This window comes from Acomys minous, assembly GCF_964271855.1.
Source record: "Acomys minous genome assembly, chromosome: 4".
NCBI lineage: Eukaryota > Metazoa > Chordata > Mammalia > Rodentia > Muridae > Acomys > Acomys minous.
The window spans coordinates 105724501-105747210 of NC_140486.1; the positions used below are offsets into that span (position 1 = coordinate 105724501).

A 22710-nucleotide genomic window follows, 5' to 3' on the forward strand; every position below is an offset into this window, starting at 1 on the left:
TCAGTGTCTCGTTCTTTTGTTCTGAAAGCATATAATTTCTCACAAGCATTATACAGACCTAAAATTAACTCAAACATGTTTAATAATATAAATATTGTCATATCCCTTTTCTTACGTCTCATACTAAATAATTTAATTTCGTTAATAATTTGGACTTCTATTGTTCTGGTTTTACAATGTTTGCCATTTATACTACATTATAAAAAAAATTAAATCATATAAGGACATCAGTCCTTCTTGACTCCTTTAACAATATTTTACAATTTTCCCTCTTAACATTTTGTCATTTTTACATATATATTTATATTATTACACATATATTTAATAAACTACCTACAGCAAGAGTACCACAAAACAATCAGGAATTATATAAATATTTTCTCCTTTTGCCAAAAATGCATAGTGTTTTGGCTATTTGTACTTGACTGCCTTGAAAAAAATATTTTTCCTATCTTGGTGAGTCTAAAATTATGAATGTAGATCAATATCTAGCATATCTCTTCATTATCAACTTAAAACATCTATCTAGACCTAAAAACACCTTAACCCCTAAACAACTATGCTTAATTGTAAAACTAAAGTATCTGGTCTTCAACTCCATCAGGAATAAAATTGAAAAGGAATCAAATTAATTACCTGAGTAAACAAGAAGTGCAAGTTAGCAGTTTCCAAAATGGGAAAATGACAGAGATCGCTGCCTAGACAGTCACCCAAAACTCTATAATGTTGGAGCATCATCTTCAGCCTTCTGGCCCATTATATCTTGCAGACCTCTTTGTGAGGCAGGAACTATTGAGGACTTGCTTACCCTGTCTTGGCAGAGTTGGCCATTGACTTAGGCTACGTCCATGCTTGCCCACTTTTAGGCAGAATTCTGTCTGTGGCATAAACAAAGACATTTTGCCCTGGGGCTGGTTTGCCACTTTTAAAGCCATCTCATCTTCTCTGAGGTAGGCTGGGTGTTGCCAGGAGTTAACCTGTTTAATTGTCAATGAATACCTTATCTATCTATAGAATCATATCTATATGTTAAACCTAGGGTGTATATTCTTGTAATGGAAATAGACTAGTAATAGACAAGACCATGATTTGTTCAACTAACAATTAAGTTGTATAACTTACTTATCCTTAACAGCCTGCAATATCACCTTCAAAATATTGGAAGTGAGCCTTGAATTATGATTGTGTTGAATGAGTAGAATACCTCAGATAAGAGTAGAAATATATGTAATGTGTATGAAGAATAATCTCAAATTTGAATTCTGTACCAATGTATCAAAAAGTAAACTTATTTTATATCTATTTACAAAATTCTATACCAGTGAATTAAAAATAACCTTGTAACATTTAAGGCATTATGCTGAGGGAAAAAATTCACTAATCTGCTTTTTTCCCTATCATCCCTATATATTTCTATATTCCACCTTCTTTCTTTTCAACCCTTATCTCCAAACGTAAGAATGGAAGATAAAGAAATAGAAAGACATCCCTGAGTCCAACCTTGTTTTCTCTCTAAATAAGAGCATTAATAACTTATAAACAATTCCTAATGTAAGTAAACATCTATCACCAAAGAAAGCAACCAAAGACCTACTCAACCCCCCTTAAGGGAAATGCGGTGTTGTTCTCTTAAGTTTTTTTTCTCTATCTGATTTGTGATGAATAATACTTTTATAGCGGAAGTGGTTACACAAGCTAGGAATAGCATTTGTAGTCCAGCCTCTAAATGTTGGCAAATTCCAGACTGAGTTAGAGTCCTGTGTGAGACAGTCTGAAATGCTGGACCAATTGGGATTGGAAGCTTTCTTTGAAGGTGTCCAGGGAGCTGCCCTGTTCTGATGAGGAACATCAAATGAAACATTTGGTGCTGGAACGTGAAAGATGACATCAAATTCTTAACTTCAGGCTTCAGTTAAAATTTTCTTGGGAATGTATAATTCAAGCCAATGTCCACATAGTATGTGATGCTCCAATAACTAACCCTTAGTGCTGTAGAGTTAGAATTTACTTATAATAAAACTATATACTATATTTGTGATACTATAAATAAGTATTATTGGATCTTTAAATTAAGGAAATGAAATTAAAAAGCAAATTAAAAAGTGTACAATTGTATGCACCAAATTACTTAAATAGGAGCTCAGCTCCCAGCCAGTCTTTTAAAAAATATTTTATTAATTTATTCATATTACATCTAAATTGTTAGCCCATTCTTGTATCCTCTCACTCCTCCCTCTCTCCCACTTCCCTCCTATTCCCCTCCCCTATGTCTGTGACTGAGGGGCATTACCTCCCGCTGAATATGGTCCTAGGGTATCAAGTCTCTTCTTGGTAGCCTGCTATCCTTCCTCTGAGTGCCACCAGGCCTCCCCATCCAGGGGATGTGGTCAGATATGGGGCACCAGAGTTCATGTGAAAGTCAGTCCCCACTCTCCACTCAACTGTGGAGAATGTCCTGTCCATCAGCTAGATCTGGGTAGAGGTTCGAAGTTTGCTTCCCGTATTGTCCATGACTCGTGTCATAGTTTGAGCAGGACCCCTGGGGCCAGATCTGCCTATCATAATGTTATTCTTATTGGTTTCTAGGGCCCTCTGGATCCTTCTATTTCCCCATTCTCCCATGCTTCTCTCACCTAAAGTCCCAATAGGATGTGCTCCCATCTGACCCACTTTCCTAGTAAGTGAAGACTTTCATGGGACATGCCCGTTGGGCTAGTATCTAGATATAAGTGAGTATATACCATTTGACTCTTTCTGCTTCTGGGTGAACTCACTCATCCCAGCCAGTCTTACAGGCAGTATCTTAGAGGAGTACATCTAATGTTTATCTACACACAATTTATTTCTTCTTTTGTAGAGGAGGATTGAGTTTAGAGTCTTGAACACGAAAAGCAAGTGTTGTACGCCCCAAACAATATTGACTTGTGAGTTAAGACAAGTAAGCAGAGCTAGTATGACCTGGCTAACTATGTATAATTATTTTGATATACACATTCTTTTTTATTTTTTCAGAATTTCATTCCAGACTATATTAACTAATTTCCACCCCAATCTGTCCAGACCGAAGTCCATGCTTTCCTACCTCCTCTCAAGTTCATGACCTCTTCCTTACTATTGCTACATGTACCTGTGTGTTTAGGAATGACTAACTGCAGTTCAATAAGCACGTGGGGGCATGTCATTGGGGGGGAATGCTGATTATTCCTTTCTCAGAAGATATCATTTGCTGTAACTCTTTGTCTAGGGACGTAATACCACTTACCACAATTATACAGAAAACTCTTCTAGAAAAATGCTTCTTATTAATGATAGCTAATTTTGTAATATTAAATGATATATGTGTATAAATTGGAGAGGTAGTCTATCTGTATTTTTTTTAATGCACAAGGTGACTTTTTGCATTGAGTTTCTATACTGTCCAATTGTGATAGATCAAAGCCAGGAATTTTATCTTTAAAAGAGCTTAAATAAAATTGAGTACAATTATTATATCAAAAGTTATGCAGATTTTATAATCAAATATAAAGTACTATAATTTTGATAACAAATGTTATATAGTTATTGTATGTTCCATATTTAGCCTAAAGCTTCATATAATATATTTGCCTAGTTAACAATTATCAAATAACTGCATGACAAAATGAATTACTGAATGGCTGAGTGTGTCCTTGGTGTATACATCCTTATCAAATACCCAATTTCCCTTAATACTTAGAAACCCATTATTACGATAACTAGAAGCATTGTTATCACAAAATGCAACTGCTCACACACTTGTCATCTAAATAATTTTTAGAGTAATCATGGAGATTTTAGACTCTCATCTTGACTAGCCGACTTTAGGTTATCAGAAAACAACTTAAAATAAACTATATAATATAAGTGTTTGGTATAGTAGATTTCAGTATCAGGTGAGTATTTTGTGCATTTCATCTGTTTGAGAAAAGAGACTGAGATCTCTGTTTGAAAGCAGTCTAAAGTGTATTGTTAGAAAGATGACTAAGACTAGGTTTTACATGTAGCTACTCAGAAGATGCAGTTAAAGTTCTTGGGCAAAATACCACCTAGTTCATCCCTCCTGTCCCAAAGTCAATGCGTTATCAGGCCCTTCTATCAAATTGATTATTTACTACCATGTCACTACCAATAATCAAGCTTGGATGGATGACCTGGGCTTTGGGTAGACTTCTACTTAGAATTGTACACGTTCATTCTTTGCAAACACATGGATCCAGACACAGAAGAGGTACAAAATACAGGCACACTATAATGGCCACAGCATGTGCCTCGAGTTGGGTTTATTTCATCCAGGATAATGACATTTTAGTGTCTTTCCATACTGCAACCCATTACCCAGATACAGTCCTTTTCTAGTGTCTTACGGAAAGAGGGGCATGAGCTTAAAAAGCAACGTGCTTAAGCAGTCATGTTCTTAAGGAACACACAGATGGGTTATTCAATACCTAATATTCATTCCTGAAAATACACATAAAAGTAACATTACATAGACTGAGCAGGTTATGTATACACACATATAGATATTATATTTATGCATATATAGTATATTTATACGTATATGAGTATGTGTTTATGTGTATATGAAATATATGTATATATACATATATCAACAAAAATGAAAAAAGTGAGCCTGAATTTTTTTTTAAAAAGCAAGGAGTGACACATGGGTGTGTTTGAGGGACAAAGGTGAAAGGAGAAATGTTGCAATTCTATTATAATATCAAAAAATAAAAGACATATTTTGAAGCAGTCAATTTCTCTCTTGATGTTTTTCCTGTTTCGCATCAATGTTGAGTCTGCATATCTCTAGAACCTGTCTACAAGCTGCCATCCAAGTAAACATTTGTCTAATGCAAACAATGAAAAGGAACTATTAACTGAGACCAGTGCAAGCCATCTAGTCTCAAAGTATGACATTATTGATGCTCAAGAAAGCAACCTTGGTATGTGAGCAGAGCAACATATTAGAAACATTAAAGCTATAGTTCTTTCATTGATTTCTAACAGAAAAAAAGGTCTCCCAGGCTGCCACTTTAATTACAGTGGATGGCAAAGGTCTCTCGGTGAGAAGGCAGCACGTTCAGGCTAGTTTTTATTACACACAGGGGGATGGTTGAAGGCATGATGATCTGGGGAAGGAAGATGTTTGCTAATGTTTACATACTTAGCTCCCACTGGCATGCCACCAGGTTGGAGACTTGCACTGTCCCTCTGATTTTGAGAAAGTGCATCCAGATTCACAGCAAGACTTCAAGGAGCACCAGATGACGGGGCAGATGGCAGATGACTAATTTGGCAAGCCTTGATGAGTGGAAATTGTTTGCTTTAATTGCTTGTCAAGTCCAGTACCTACATTAAAGTTAAGGGCCCAGTACTTGCACAGAAGACAAAACACTGCAATGTAAATTAGTACCGTGCTTTAGGGGAGAGAAGGAGTAAGAAAAAGATCAAGAGTGAATTCTGAAGAGATGGTGGTTAATACTATTTAAACCAAATGTAGGTTACAAATATGATTTCTAATGATTGAATAGTTCTATTATATTTTGTATCTATAAAATAGAAATTTTGTAAAATATAAATTAATGAAATATATTTGAAGACAGGAAGAAAATTAAAGACCATTGATGGACGTTTGTGTAATTATTTCTATTAATAGTTAATGTTTCATATCGCACATTTAAGCTTCATTTCTTATTCATTAAAGATTACAAAGCTAGTGTTTGAAACATAAAGTGGCAAACAGACACACTAGAAAGATCAATATTTGTGTTGTGAAAACTAAGTTAAGGTAGATTATTAAAGAAGCATCATCCAGAGACTGGAGCAATAGCTCAGTGATTAAGATCACCTGATGGCCAGTTGTGGCGGCACACGCCTATAATCCCAGCACTACTGAGGGAGAGGCAGGCAGATCTCTGTTAGTTCAAGGCCTGCCTGGTCCACAGAGTCCAGTACAGCCAGTCTGACACAGAGAAACCCTATCTAGTAACAAAACAAAACAAAACAAAACAAAACAAAACAAACAAAAGAACACCTGATAATGAAAACCAGTGTTAGGATTCCAGCCCCCATGTCTGGTCTGCCTGTAACTCCAGCTTCAGAGATACCACCTTCTGACCTCCCAGGACACCTGCATATATAATGCATACACATATATACCCACAAGACACACACACACACACACACACACACACACACACACACACACAAGAATAACCTTAAAAATAACATCTTTCATAGCTGAGAGATTAGACAAAAACAATACTTTGTGTGTCTGTGTGTGTGTGTGTGCACGCACACGTAATTTTCACAGTCTTTCAATATGAAATAATAAGGTGGAAAACAAAAGCTGCTCTGAAAGGGTGATGTTTATATGAAGACAATACTGATGACCTTTAAATCTATGTTAAGACGCTCTCATTATATATTAAGCATGACCAGAAGCTAAGAATTTTGTTTTAGTAGAGAAATGATAAAAAATAGTTCGGTATTTTTTTAAGAGTATATTGTTCCCTGTAGGAAGACGTGGAGAATAAACTTAAAAATCACAAGGAACTTAAAGTTATCAGTTAGGTTGCAGTCTAGGTGCAGAGAAGAGATAGACGTGACTTGAATCAAATGACCACAGTAGCTAGAGTGAAAAGTTTTGATCAGATTCAAATACTGACTTTGTATGTTGTATTCAAAATATTTTGATACTGATTTGAATACAAAATACAAATATTTTGTACTCAAGAGATTCAAAAGTATTTTGAACTGAGCTGATGAAGCTTGCCATTTCTCTATCATCATCATCATCATCATCGTCATCGTCATCATCATAACACTCAATAATAGTCACATGAATTTCTGCTGCTGCCTAAATTTTGCTTTATCTTTTGTCTTTTAAAGTCTTCATTAGCTATGTATTTTAAATCTATAACAATAAGTATTAACATAAATAATTTTATGTTGATATTTCTGAAAGAGAAATACATGTTAGTATTAAAAGACATGATAAACAAACCCTACTTACTGTAGAGAAAGTCTCACCTATCCTGTGCTAGCTGCCTACTTTTTATCTAGTCAGGGTGGCCTCAGTCTTCGAATTCCTTTATTCCTACAGCCGGAATACTGGGATTGTATTGTGAGACCCAGCTCTCTGAATTTCTGGGATAAACCAGGAATCCTAAGCAAGCACTCCACAAGTGAAGCTGCACCCCTAGTCTTTGAAAAACTATATTTTAAATGTATGTTTTTCATTATAGGAACCCATGTTCAAGCATACACATGTCTTATATTCTGAATTATGAGCATATAATATATGCATGGCACAAATATATATGTGTATATATACATATATATAGTATTAAATAGTTATACATCTAAATTCTTTATTATGATAGGAATTTTGATATGGCATTTAAATTTTTTGACTTGACTTCTTTTGTTTTCTCTTTTAGTCTGCTTCCTTTGCAAACTGACATAGATCTGAGGTCATTGTCATAACAGGCATAAAGTTACAGATTGAGCTGTTTTAATATGGATATCGACAGGGTTTTATTTTATTATTTTGTACACCCTCCCAGGAATTGTATGAAAGATTTTGCTTGCTAAAGGTTTAAATTACTACAAACTTTTAGTTTCTGATCTCCTCACTGGGTGGGGATTATATTGGGTGCCAGCTGTGATTCCAGAGAACCCTGTGTCTGAAGATCCAGCCACACTCTTAATTGAATCAATACGAAATAGAATAATTGGCAATTGTATTAGGGCCTCGCATAGATTTTGACACCTGCAGTTACATTGGAAATGATACTCCGGGGAGTGTAGGTAAATTAGGATTTCTGAAGCTGAAGCTGTTGTGAGTTTATCATTCAAAGACTTTATAACGGTGTTGGCAAAGGGGGTTGGATGTTGTTAAACTTGTTTGAGCTGCCTGAAGAAGATTTTTCAATTCTGCTTTGATAAACAGCTTTGTGAAATCAATGAAACTTGATGGCTTAAGCATTGTCTTGTATACATTGCCTGATTGTAAAATCGATTGACAAATGAACGTTGTGAGGCATTCAGTCAGAGCTTCATGACGAGAACTACAAATGATTTTTATACTTCCATCCAAACTAACTCCTTAAAAACCACGTCTGCCTTTCAAGATAAAAGCTACGCTTGGTATACTATTGATTCTACTCAGTTCAGATCAAAGCTAAATATAGCACATAAAACCTTACTGTGATAAGAATATTTCCTTAATTGAAAAGCATATATGAAAAGTTTCAAATATGGGAGTGTTTGGAAAAAGTTATTTTGATGAATGTGACTGTCCATTTATTGGAATATCATCATTTCTTTGAGAACTATTAATATACACTTATGGTAATTTTGTATTTGAATAGAGTATTTTACAATCCAAGTGATCTTCATGGAGTAGTTGAAACTTAGTTTAAGGTAGGGAACAGTTTAAGATATTTCATGGGGCTTTTTTAAAGATCAGCTAATGGGTATTATTTGAAGATAGTTTATAGTTCAAGTTTTATTTTTTTTATTTTACATGTGTGAGTGTTTCGCCAGAATTAATGTATGTGTACCATATGTGTGCAGGTGCTCACAGATATCATAAGAGGGTATAGGCCTCCTCTAGAACTGGAGTTCCAGCTAGCTGTGAACCAGTATGTCAGTTCTGGGAATTGAACATGGGTCCTCTGCAAGAACAGTGTGCATTCTTAACTGCTGAGCCATCTCTACAGCCTTGAAGATCATTTATGGAAACACACTCTTATATACTTAACCGATACAAAACTATGACGCATGTCTTATAATTATCTTCAATGAATTGGTATCTTGTTCTCCATATCTTACAGATTATACTGTTCTATGGAGTGGTGTATGTCTATTAAGAGAAGTTTTAATAAAATTTGAAATATTTAAACTCTTCAGGTTATTTTAATGACAATCTACAGTGAATTTAACGTGAATTGTGCTGATTAGTTTTGTGTCAACTTGACACAAGCTATAGTTATCTGAAAAGATGGAGCTTCAGTTGAGAAAATGACTCTGTAAGAGCTGGCTGTAGGGCAGGCCTGTAGGACATTTGTTAATGAGCCACTGTTGGTGCTGCCATCCCGGGCTATGGTCCTGAGTTCTATGAGAAAGCAGGCTGAGCAAGCAATGATGAGCTAGCGCATAAGCAGCGCTCCTCCATGCCCCTGCATCAGCCTTTGCCTCCAGGTCCTGCCCTGCTTGAATTCCTCTTCAGACTTCCTTCAGTGATGAACTGTGATGCAGAGGCATGAGCCAAATAAACCCTTTCCTTTCCAACTTCTTTTTGGTCAGAGTGTTTCATCCTAGCAAAAGTAACTCTAAGATATGAATTAAAGCTGTCCAAATGAAGTGAGTTTTTCATGTTTTGTGTTTTGTTTCCATGAGGAGAAAGTTGGGAAGATGCCACAGTATTTAGGTGTTGTAATTAGAGTAACAAATGTGAGTCCTTAGACGTGCCACGTATTTTAGGTCCAAGGTCAGAATGCACTAAGTCTTCAGGAAATCTTTTCACTTAATCAAGTAGCATTCTACCTTTCCTGTTTCTAGTTAGTAGCACTGGCTGTCAGTCCTTGGCATTTCTTGACCTTCAGGTGCATCACTCCAGTTTTGCCTTTGTGGTCACAAAGCTGTCTTCCTATGTAACTGCACTTGTATACTGTTTTCTCATATGGATGTGTGAACATGTGCATTGATAATATATGCACATGTGTGTGGACATGCACTAAGTACTTATTATTCTAAGACAGAATCTCTCTTTGAATTTGTCTAGATGGTCTGACCAGTATACTGAGAGATCTATTTGTCTCTGCCCTACTCAACTCTATGTGCTGGGGACATAAATGTGTATAACGACACTTGGTTATTTGTTTGTTGTTTTTTTTTTGTTGTTGTTGTTTTTACATGTATCCTAAGGGCATGAACTCAGGACCTGTGCTTGTGCAACAAACCCTATTCATTGATCCATCTCCATAGCTCAGGTGCCTTCCTCTTGAATGCACAGAGTACTTTGCATTAGGAGATTTACAAAGATCGTATTTCTAACAAATGTCTGAGATAATCAGCTTTTAAAGAGAAAGATTTGCTCTGGTAAAAGTTTCTGAGGTTCTAGTCCATGGTTTGGTATGCCTGTGGCTAGGCAGTGCAACATGGATGGAACATGGGATAGGTCAAGACCTAGATTGGATATCCTTCTGTAGGCTTTGCCCACCAGTCACAGTTTTCACAACCTCTGAATAGTTCTGTGGATTAGATCTTTAATAATCTTCAAATCTTTTACATTAAATGTTTGTTATTTTTTATGTTCTTACAGGAAAAAAAAACAAGCTCTTAGATATTGTTAAATATTAGGAAACACTCCTCCAGATTATTTTCTCCCATCTTCGGTATTCCACCCCAGTGAACACAACACCACGCACAGTTATTTGTCAGTTCTATATATAGGGCATGAGTTGTGTGTGTGATTTTTCTATGAATATCTGTCCACTGCATCTTTGAAGTTTTTATACTCTATTCAGGCATACAATGTAACTTATTTTAAAAGCATATAAATAAAACAGTATTTAAGTTAATCACTAATATCGCAAGATGCATATTCCAGTGCTTTAACCTACTGAAAATTAGTCAAACATTAAAAGACAGACTCTCTATAGGTAGATGTGTTTGTGTACTGTAACAAACAACATCAAAATCTAAGAATGAAAGACAAAATAGATACCATTTTACAAAGAAACAGATATGTATATGTGTACATTCATGGTCCTACATATGAGCAAAAACAAGACCCCACCAACCTTATATGAAAGGCTAATATATACACCGTCATGAATATGCATATGGATGACTCAGTTAATGTAAACATTTTATTATATATATATATATATAGTAGTATATTTTAAACAATATTTCAAGTCAAGTTCAGCACATTTTAAAGATGGTATTATTGAAGTTGGTCTGAATGCATATGTTTTTATTACATACATAATACAATAGAACAGCTTATTGTATGATAGATAATCATTTTTTAAATATTGTTGCTCTCATCTTTCAGGTTTATTTATATGGAGATAATTTTTTATCAGAAAAGTGGGTAAACTAAAAATCCCAAAGAAAAGCATATTTATATGAAATTAGACCTTTTGCTCACATACTTTTGTTTAAGCACAGCAAAAGTGATTCCACATTTATCTCATTAAAAAGTTAAGTGATTACATGGGACACAGTCTTTGTTCTCTTTGCTTGACATGTGTGAGTAAACAATAAAAAATTAAGATAATTTATCTCTTAAGTGCTAGTCATCTATAAGCCTTGATTACGTTTTAAATAACGTGATGAATTGAGGTAAATTAATGGAGCATTGCATTTTGGCTAAGAGAGTATTGTTGTTCATGTCACCTACACGTTATATAATTTAAGGTGTATCTTTTTATTTTCAGTGTGCGCAGGAACCGAGAATAAACTAAGCTCTCTCTCTGACCTGGAACAGCAGTACCGAGCCTTGCGCAAATACTATGAAAACTGTGAGGTAGTCATGGGCAACCTGGAGATCACCAGCATCGAGCACAACCGGGACCTCTCCTTCCTGCGGGTACATATCTTGTCTTTCTCAATTCTTCTTTGTGAGCGGATATGATGTCATGATGTGCAAAGGGAGCCCTGCTTGATTAAACCTGTTAGCTCTCCCCTTCTACCAGACAAGGCCTGCGACTGTAGACAGGAGATAAGCAATTGAGAGGACCTGGTGGAGAAATAATAGGAAGAGCAATGCTGAAGTGATGTAATGTCCCAGCTTAGAGGAGCTGCTGTCGCCATTAGATTGATAGAAAGATTCTATCAGTGGTTAGCACAGGACATACTGCAAGTCAGCCTTTTTTTTCTGACAGGACCAGGACTAGGAGAGTCAGAGGACCAATCAGATAAGAATGGGTGGTTTTAGTCATTCATCTATTATCTTCCTCATTCCTGTCACTTGGAAGAGAGGACTATGGGAGAGCAATACCGTCTTGTCTCCTAATTTAGGTCGATGAAATTTCCTTTGAAGTCATACACAATTTAAAGTAGATTCAGAGCAAATCACATGTATATGTTTGCATCCCTATATTATTTATTAAAATTACATGGCAAACATTACTTGAATCCTAGAAAGAGATGACCTTGGTAGCACTCAATGTTTGAGTTCTTTGACCTTGTTTCCCAAGTGTAACGCACAGAAACCATCCTAGTCCACAGAGGTGAGAAAATAAGTGACGTGGTAGCAAAGGGAAAGTAAAGGAGAAAGCTGGAATCTGGGGCAGTGGAAATAAACCAAGCATTAGATCCCCAAAGTGTGACAGGTAAGGAGTGCACGCTAATGACAACTGTGCTTTTCAGTTAAAGGGTGATTCACTTGACTTTGCCAAATCACTAGATTTCATTGAAAACCCAGTGTGTATTTGTGTACATATATACTGCTATACGTGCTTATATCATATATAATTTTAAGTGATGTAATGTGAAAACATTTATAACTTGAGCCCTTATGATCTTATAATACAATGATTAACTAACGATAGGGCTTATTTAAATTTTAACCTTTAGAATATGAAAGTCATGCCCAACTTATTTCATAACTGAGTATTTATAACTGAGTATTTAGAAAAGTATCTAAAGTGTACTAGGTTGCTTGTTCACTACAAAACTCAATGGAGGTACTTTTGTGTGGTATACATGTATGTGCAGATGAACATACGCACATATGTACATGAACATGAAGCCGTCAGAGGTTGACATCAGATATCTTCCTTAATTGCCTCTCCATAATATTTTCTGACCCTCTTGATGTTTTCTCCCACTGAGTGGGAACTCACCAGTTTGGCCACACTAAGCCCCAGTGATGAACCGTTCTTTGACAGCGTCCCTGGTGCTGACCACAGTCAGCATTTTATGTGGGTTCTCAGGAACAAACTTGGGGTTGTCATGCCTGCTCAGCAAACGCTTTACTGACTGAGCCTCTCCCCATGCCCAGTGCATAATTTTGAAAGCTTTTCTTTAGGAGAATATATTCTCTAGGCAAGACAAAAGAGTCTCTTCACAGCCTTGTTATTTCATTGCCAATATACCCACAATGCCAGTTATGTGGAGGTAAACCTCAGGATGGGTCGGTTAGAAATTTCACCCAGGAGTATCTGATATTGTCACCATGAGCCTTCAGGTTTTGAATCAGTCTCTTCTCCCCATTGATACTAGAACATAGCTATTAAAGTAAAATATCATGAACACAGTTATTCCCCCTCCACTCTTCCCAGTCTCTCCTCCTACCTCCCCCGTCTCTACCCCACCCCCCATACACTTCTCAGTTTCTCTTCAAAAAGTGGCTGGCCTTGATGGAGAGCAATCTGCCGTGGCATTTCAAGTTGCAGTGAGACTAGGCACCTCCTAGAAAGGACATCTGTAAGAGAAAAGGTCTCAAAGGCAGGCATCGGAGTAAGACACAGCTCCTACTCCAACAGTTAGGACTCTCTCAAGAATACCATGCTGAGCCTGGTGTGGTGGCGCACGCCTTTAATCCCAGCGCTCAGGAGGCAGAGGGATCACTGTGAGTTCGAGGCCAGCCTGGTCTACAAAGCGAGTCCAGGGCAGCCAAGGCCATGCAGAGAAACCCTGTTTTGAAAAACCAAAAACATATGAATAAATAAATAAATAAATACCAAGCAGCACAACTATAACATATGTGAGGAAGGCCTAGGGCAGTCCTGTCCAGGCTCCCTGGTTGGCACTCCATTCTCTGTGAGCCTCTATGGGCTCATGTAAGTTGACACAACATAACCACCTTTGTCATGTGACTTGAATGTCAGAGAGAGAGAGAGAGAGAGAGAGAGAGAGAGAGAGAGAGAGAGAGAGAGAGATACAACCAGCAGATTTAAACCAGCACCCTGAAGCAGACATAAAGAACAGAGAAAGAGAATATTTCCCTAAGTTATTAATGTGAGCAACATTCTAGTTGGCTTCTGATGATTGGTTGGGCTGAGCCATGTCATTCATTTGTGCCCGTGGGATACTCTGGTGACCATAACTGTAAAATTTATACCTTTCTCCCTTAACTAGATAAGAGTTATTTCCTTCAGTATAACCGAATTACACTTTCTAGTATCTATCTGGAGATCTCAGGAAGAAAATGCAAATAGGCCTTTGAAGTGGATCGATAATGGGTTATGGGCATAACTTGGTTGGTGGAGTGCTTGTCCGCACACACACGGTTCTGAGTTTGATCCTGTGCAGCTTGCTCATAGTACTACCTGGATGTAGGGGAACATGAGGAGTGGATGCCAGAGGAGAAGAACATCAGGAATTCAGGGTCTTTCTTGGGTACATAGAGTCAAGGCTATCCTGGTAATCAAGAGACTCTATATAAAACACACACACACACACACACACACACACACACACACACACACACACACACACAGACACACACACAGACACACACACACACAAACACAAACCCTCAAATAAACAAACAAAAACGTAAAGGGTGAGGAGAAGGAGGTGGAAGAGGAAGTGTGGGAGGACAGAGGAGGAGGAAGCAGAGGGATTGAACTTCTCTTTGGTCTTTTAAGAAACACTAGGTTAGTTTGGAGAAACTCCATTTTCTCTGTTAGGCCAGTTTTGATGAAGTAGGTTTCAGTGCATTGTTTTCAAGAAGTTCTCGTTATAGAAAAGATATTCCTTTGGCCACTATCCATGCATCATCGTTTTTTTTCGCCTTTCTTTGGAAGGAAAAATAATCTAGTTGACTGTTTTTAACACTTGACTGCTAAGCAAGCACATAGTTGGCTAGGAAAAAAAGGCTCTAAAACATACTTACTCTGTACTTTATCACCCCACAAGGTTAAGGCATAAAATAGAAAGCAGCAAGGCATAAACCTCACAGATTTTTGTGTTATTGTCCTACACTTTGTGAACTCTCTAAAACAAGCCACAGTGTAGCTAGTAATGGGAATGAACCATTAGACCTCTACCCTCATTAGAATTCTGGCCAGCTTCTCCTCGCTTCTCCTCGCATTGGTCTTCCTGCCTACTGCAGGCGTTCGGTAGATTAACTCTACTAAAAAGGTGCCTGACCTACCAGCTTTTATATCTTAAATTTATTTTCCTTTTTTTCATATATCCATGCTAGCAAATGGCTATTAATTGTCAGCTATTTGTAAAACATTGAGGTCTGTGCTGAGCTTGTAATACACTCCATCCTCTGCTGTAATCTGTGGCTTCATTTAGCTGTATGCACATGGTTTAAAAATAGTCTACATTAGGACTGTGAAGGAGTAAGCTTAATACTTGGCACATTGACCTAGAATAGTAACAGTGTCGCTAATTCATTGGGCCCGTGTGTGCTACCGCCCCAAAACTTTAATTCTTAATCACTATTCAGGAAAATGAATATACTGATATAAAACATAATTTAAAGTAACAGCACCTATTTATTTACATACCTATCTGTAGGTGTATTATCTAGCTATAGACATTCTGTTTGATAACAATGACATTGAGAAAGTAAGAAAGTATAATTTTATAATATGCTTCCAATTATGCTCATGAAGAAATCTGTAAAATTGACTTCATATATATAAAACATGTTAGAGAATATATATGTATATATGTACAAGAATTAGATGCATTCTTTTATAAGCGTTTAGCAACCTTTAAAAAGCAAAATCATATATTTGACAGAAATATATATATATATATATATATATATATATATATATATATATATATATACATGGCTTCTAGAGATTTGAACTCAAGTCCAATTGCTTTCAAAGAAAGTGATCTTACCCATCGAGCCATCCACATCCTTCCATCATCTCCTAATAATACTACATACCCATACATGTATTAGAGATAAAATAAAGCCCATGTTCAGAATTAATATTTAACAGGGAATATATATATATCACACACACACACACACACACACACACACACACACACACACACACATATATATATATACATACACACACATGTTCTCCTTTGTCTTCTGATATGTCTCCCTCTACTGCTTAATGACTTGTTATTTAGAAAGATAGAGATGATGTACCTCAGAGAATCATGCTGACTGGATTGCTGTTACTTTGTTAGAATAAAGTCTGGAAATATTTTTGAGTTGCATCTAGTATTTGTTTTGACCTATCTCTTAGCAGTCCTGAGTAAGGACGGCAGCCATCCAAATATAAGTTAAGAAAACAAATTACTGAATTCTTTTCATTGTACCTTATGTCAAGATTTAGTGCCTACCCTTTACTGTCCTCTGGCAGCTCAAAGAAAATGACTATAATTGCATCCGCCATTATGGGGGTAGATTTTACAATTGTCTGCATTTCCCGTATCCTTCACACAGATCTAATTTTAAAAAAAGATTTATTTATTATTATGTATACACTGTTGTCTGCTTGTACATCTGCAGGCCAGAAGAGGGCATCAGGTTACATACTAGATAGCTGTGAGCCACCATGTTGTTGCCGGGAATTGAACTCAGGACCTGTGGAAGAGCATGGGTGCTCTTAACCACTGAGCCATCTCTCCAGCCCCACACAAATCTAATTCTATTTCTAGGTATTTAGGTGAAGTTCTGTGTTGTATAGCAAGAGTTAGAATGAACTGAAAAAGAATTCATTTTTACACATAAACAGATAACTTACAAAGTATTTCTTTGGGTGATAAAATGGTGCACTGAATAATTTGTTTAAGTATTGACCAACCCTGCTAACTTGTGTTTACTTTATTGCTTATTATATAGCAAACAGAATGATTTGTGTGGGAGAGACTGGTTGAAATAGGATGAGAAAAGTAGTCTTATTAAAAAAAAAACCACTATAAACTGAAAAGAAACTATCGTTAAGTGGAGTATAGACAGCACCAGAAAGTGGCCCTCATGCATTTCGTTCTTATGCTTATTTAAAAAGATTATACAACCTTTTCTTGTGATTAGTGTGTGTCTTTGTGTATGTCTGTCTGTCTGTCTGTCTCTCTTCTCTCTCTCTCTCTCTCTCTCTCTCTCTCTCTCTCTCTCTCTCTCTCTCTCTCTCTGTATGTGTGTGTGTGTGTTTGTGCTGTGTATAATTTTTGTTTGGGTTGTGAAATAAGAAAGTATGTGAAAAAGCCTATATTTGTTTTCCTCAAAAGGTTATCAAACAAAAAAGATATGCATTTAACTTTGTTAAGTAGGTAAATAAAACTATCATATCTAATATTGATATTAAATTATTTTTCATTGAGCACGATGTTCTACATTTTTCTTCCTTGTTGTTAATGGAGACACACTACAAGAGAGTGACATACAGATCAACATCCAACTATTCAGAACTATCAATCATTGAGTTAGAATCAGGTATGCATTCAAGGAGCACAAACAAGAATTAGAATCAGATAGTGTCCGCTGTTTTCTTTAAGTTCACTTTGTTGGCAGTACATGAACAAATTGTCTTTGTGGTGTAATGGAGCATATTTCCTGTTTTTCGGTGGTGATGTCTTAGCTGAGTGAGATGAGAATGTCAAAGAACAAGCAGAGAGAATAAATTTATAACTTGGCAGTTGGGTCAAAGCACTCTGGGTTAAATGAAATTTTCATAGCTCTGAGAGTTTCTGCATGCTTTTTCTAAGATCATTGAGCATAATGCACATGCAATTTTATGTATGTATTTAAAGCTGGCTTTTAAATTGCAATTTGATTTTCTACTAAATCTAATCATGAAACTTGTATTACATTTGAAAAGGTTATGCAATTTACAGTTGGGTTATGAAAATATATTTTTCTTTTTCACAGAGGTTAAGTAACATGAAATCTGAAAGTATAAGTTGACTCAAAATCCTGACATTATTCACAACTTTTACAAGAAAAAAATACATTTTATTGCGCTATTACTTAACAATCTTAAATCATTTTCTAATCCACTTTAATTAAATATTTAATAAACTATATTAAGATTTTTCTGTCACAACATTATTAGTAACTCTAAGGACCTGAGTTCAGATTCATAGAACATATGAAAAAACTGTCTAACCCTCATGGGGTGGGTAGAGACAGGAGCATCTCTGAGATAAATAAGCAAGCCAGCATAAATGAAAAATGTAGAGTTCCAAATATGGGAGGTTAAATTGTATACATATAAGCAAAAAACCATGCACACTTTAAGGAGGTCACACAGAAATTCATTTATCAGGGCACCTGATCGCTTCATTTGGTCTCTACATGTATGTCTGTTCTTACACACATGTCCAGCCATTCATGAAGTATACACACACAAACTAATGATAGATAAAATAAGTCCCATGTTTAGAATGAATGTTTAACAAGAAATAAATATATTAAACAATATTGGAAGAGAAAATGGTAATTAGAAAAAAGATGAAGTATTACAACTCTATTATTTACTCATACAGAACTATATGAATGCAAACAAATAAGCATTTACGTTTATATAAGTAATTGTAAATTACCAGCCATTGTATATAAGTAAGAATTAGAGTATCATAAATCATTAACTCTCTAAATATGTCTATAAAATTAATTTAGTTATTCTCTGTTTGTGTATATGCAGTGCATGTCTAAATGTTAGTGTATGGGGGGTACAGATAGATGTTTAGAGGCCATACCAGGACATCAGGAGACTGCCATAATTATCTTCCTTATTACCTTCAAACTTGAGCTGAAAACTTGCTCCTATGCTTAGGATGGCTGCCAGGCAAACCATGCTTTCTGAATCCATGTGGCTCTGGGGTTACAAGCACTTGCTCCATGCTGAGCCTTTTACATTGGTGCTGGGAATTGAATGCAGGTCCTTGGGCTTGGGGAGCAAAGGCTCCTTCTCACTGAGACATCTCCACGGTCTTATTGAATATTTTTATGAGCAGATACTTTTAAAGGTACAATTACTACTAATAAAATATAAATCTCAGGGATCGCAGTGGGATCAAGTATCCTGTAACAATGGTACTTGAAGGAAAACTTTGGGACGCATAACATGGACTGGGTATAAAGACAATAAATGGAGAGGTGATGAAGTTTATGGCTATATTTATTTACATATCATGACCTTCAGAAATCCATCTCAGATTTTCCTTGGATGTCAGATTCTCCTTTCTAAGTCAGGGCTCTCTCAAGTAACAGAACCAATAGAACCAATATATAGAGTGACTATATATTACAAAGGGATTCATTAGACTGAGTGCATGATACATGTTTGGGAGTCTAATGGTGGTGTCAATGATGGGGAGGCTGAAGACCCAGGAACTACTTAGTCCGCCATGAGGCTCCATACCATAGCAGTTCAAACCTGGTGATGAGTGCCAAGAGGAGTCCTCAAGAAAGACTGATCCACAATCAATGTTGGAAGATGGAAGAATTGGATTCTGGAACCAGTAAAGTGGGACAGCAAGGATAGTACCAGCTGGATAGACACATTCACAGGCCAAGAGGAAGAAGAGGCACACAAAAGCAGCACTGTCTGTTCTCACACCTCTTTATATCTGGATTTCCACAGGAAACTGTTGTCTGTTGTGTGAGAGAGCCATCCCTCATCATTCAATCCTTTAAGGAAATATGATCATCCAAAATATGTGTATTTAGTTAATCCAAAGTACCACAACTTGACAACTGAGGTTATTCAGTAAGCCCATCCTGGGTGGAGTTCACTGTAAACTTGACTGAGCCCAGAGACTTCAGAGAGGAAAGTGCAGTAGATCAGATTTGCCTGTGGGCATGACTATGGGGGATGGTCTTCATTGTTAATTGATGTAGGAAGACCTCATTAACTGCAGGGACACTTTTCCCTGGGGAGGCAAGTTCTGACTGTACAAAAACCAACCTACCAAACAACCAAACCAAAGCAAACCAAACTACAGCAGCAACAAAAGCAGCTAATCTGAGCTTCTGTGGAGACAGCCACCAGCACATCCTCAAGGGTCTGCTGTATCCTTATTTCTTCGGCTGTGAATGAATTCCTTGCTCAGAGGCAATGCTATGTGAAATAGCTAGCAAGCTGGCTTGCCTTCAAATTCCTGCCTTGAATTTCTGCAGTGAGGGGCTATGATCTGGAATTGTAAGTTCAAGTAAACATTTTCTTCTTCTAAGTAGATTTTAGTCACTGTTTTATCACAGCAACAGAAATGAACCTAGGTTTCACCTTCCATCAACACAATCCCATAAACAACCTTACTTTTATAAGTAAGTTTTTAAAACTGCCTGGACTTTTCTTCCATGTGCAATGACTTTTCTACTTCTCTGGATGACTGCACACCCTCTAATAACTCAGTTTAGCCACTTCTAACTCTGCAAACATTAAAATGTACACCCAATTAGATCATATCCTCATCCCTACCCTTACAAAATGAAAGCCTCCATAGTTCTAAGTATATGTCTACATATGGAACATTGCATAGGATTATATTAAATGCAAATTAATTCTTCAGGTATAGAGAACATGCTGGTGTGTGTGTGTGTGTGTGTGTGTGTGTGTGTGTGTGTGTGTGTGTGTCTTTTTGGGGGAGGGGGTTCAAGACAGGGTTTCTCTGTGTAGCCTTGGCTGTGCTGGATTCTCGAATTCACAGTGATTTACCTGGCTCTGCCTCCCAAGTGCTGGGATTAAAGGCGTGCGCCAGCACACCTGGGTAATATCTTTATTCTCTATCCATCCACAAAAAAGTATCTTGTTTGACACACACCCACAAGTTGTGACATATATAATGAAAGAATGAGTAGTATGCATCCTGAAGGTGACAAAAGGGGCTTATATTATCCACAAAGCTTGGTTTTATTTTTGAAAAATAGGGATTTTTTTATTATAGAATATGGAGAGTATTCCTTGTAGACAAATGAAGAAGTTAATAAGTATATTTCTAACTAGAAAATACTTTCCATTTTTAAATTCAGTTTTCAAATGTAGTGGTAAGAAAAATAAAAAAGAAATGATGTGGTATAAGGAATAAAGAGTTGAGCTGCACCAGAAATGAGGACCAGTTAGGGCATTTATGTATGTGAGGGATGCTTGGCTTCTGGCAAGCTTTTACAACATAATATAGTAGTTTTAAAATTACAAAAGCCTAATGTTTTGAAAAGTATTATTTGAACAATAATTAATTCTGCTATAAAAGCATGGAATTGTTAGCGATGAAGCCTGGTGTGGCTGAGACCTCTACCCCAATGCTTTTGGGTTGCTGTCTCCAATAAAGGAAATGCTGACAAAGAGACTACATTAAAAATTTAAGAGAAAGTTCATAATAGGACAAAGGTACGCTTTGACTGTAGACTTCTTAAAATAATGAGTTACTTATTAAAATATATATGCATATATGCATACACATAATTTTTATGGGAGGAATTTAACAGAGAGGATTGTTATTCGTGAATTAAGGTGGAAATGAGTTGATAAACAGCAATGTGTTGGAATTTCTTACAGAAGAAAGCTTACTCACATTTATGTCCGTGAGTTGTTTGATGTGGCAGGAGTCAGATGCATGATGGGAGAAGGTGATTTTTTTTGCATGATTAATGATGTGGGCTGTCATTATAGTGAAGCAAATGACATTGATGGTTATACTGGTCAGCCACAGTGGTCCTAACAATTTTGGGGTGGTCTTACATCAGCCTGTAGAAGCTTGCAATTTGCCTGTTACTTTTCCTATGCTTATTTAGCCTATCTCAGAGTTAGATATTGAAATTACAGTAAAAATCAAAGGACGTCTTCATTAATCATTGTGAGAAGGACCCCAAAAGCTCATAATTTCAAACTGAACATACAGGCTGTGCATGGAAGGCATTTATTTTCAGTTTTGAGAGTTCTGGTTCCAGATTTGTCAGCCCCATGGCTTTTGCCTATGACTAAGCAGAGATAGGAAGAGGCTGGACAGTCCTCTTTGGATGTATGTCCCCAAAGACCAAAAGACTTCCGAAAGGTCCCACCTCTAAAGGTTATGCCAGCCTCCAATACAAGCATCCTAATTTGAATGTGTAGGATATTCAGTACCAAAGTTCTGACAGACTATGAAATATTGAATTCGAGCAGTTGTCCTGACAGTCACACAAAGCTAGGGAAGTACTTTGTTGTCATAGGTAAGTGGTGGCTGCTCTCTTGAATGTACATGAATTCTGAGTGCTTCCACATAGAAAGTGTGCCTTGTGTTCTACATAGGATGTATTCTGCTGGTTCAACCACATATCGGGCAGAGGCTGACAGAGAATGGAAACAGCAATACAGCACTTTAAGCACAACTATATTAGAACAGACTAAATGACCACTGAATTAACTTTAAAGTTCCTTATTAGATGCAGCAAACAATAGGTTAAGCTTCACAAACCAGAAGGTGTGCTTAAGCCTTTTGGAGTCAAAAACATAGTTGTCTTTCCAAGAGATGTAGTTGCCTAAAGAGCTCGGCTTAACCTTTTGTTTGCAGAATGTAATTGCATCACATTAGAATCAAGAGAAGGAGCTTACTTTTCATTTACAGGGATTTATAGAGAGAGAGAGCCATTCTGGTAATAAAATATACAGTAAAGTCCCTCCTGAGAAATCTCAATAGAATGTCATCCCTATCAGTTAAAGGACTTTATGTATGTGAAGGGACTGTGAGTAAGTTTGGTGGTTTGCCCTCCGCTCTCATTCTGTATCAGTGAGGCCCCAGGAGCAACAGTGACTGAGT

At 36.8% G+C, this 22710-nt stretch overlaps 1 protein-coding gene across 6 annotated transcripts in view; it reads left to right on the forward strand.

Moving 5' to 3' along the window:
* ERBB4 (erb-b2 receptor tyrosine kinase 4) overlaps nt 1–22710 on the forward strand; it is a 1013384-nt gene that overhangs the window by 343321 nt on the left and 647353 nt on the right. For all 6 annotated transcript variants that reach the window (XM_084778333.1, XM_084778334.1, XM_084778335.1 and 3 more), the window contains one exon: nt 11472–11623. In XM_084778333.1, the coding sequence (XP_084634459.1) occupies nt 11472–11623 (152 nt within the window). The remainder of the gene's footprint in view (nt 1–11471; nt 11624–22710) is intronic.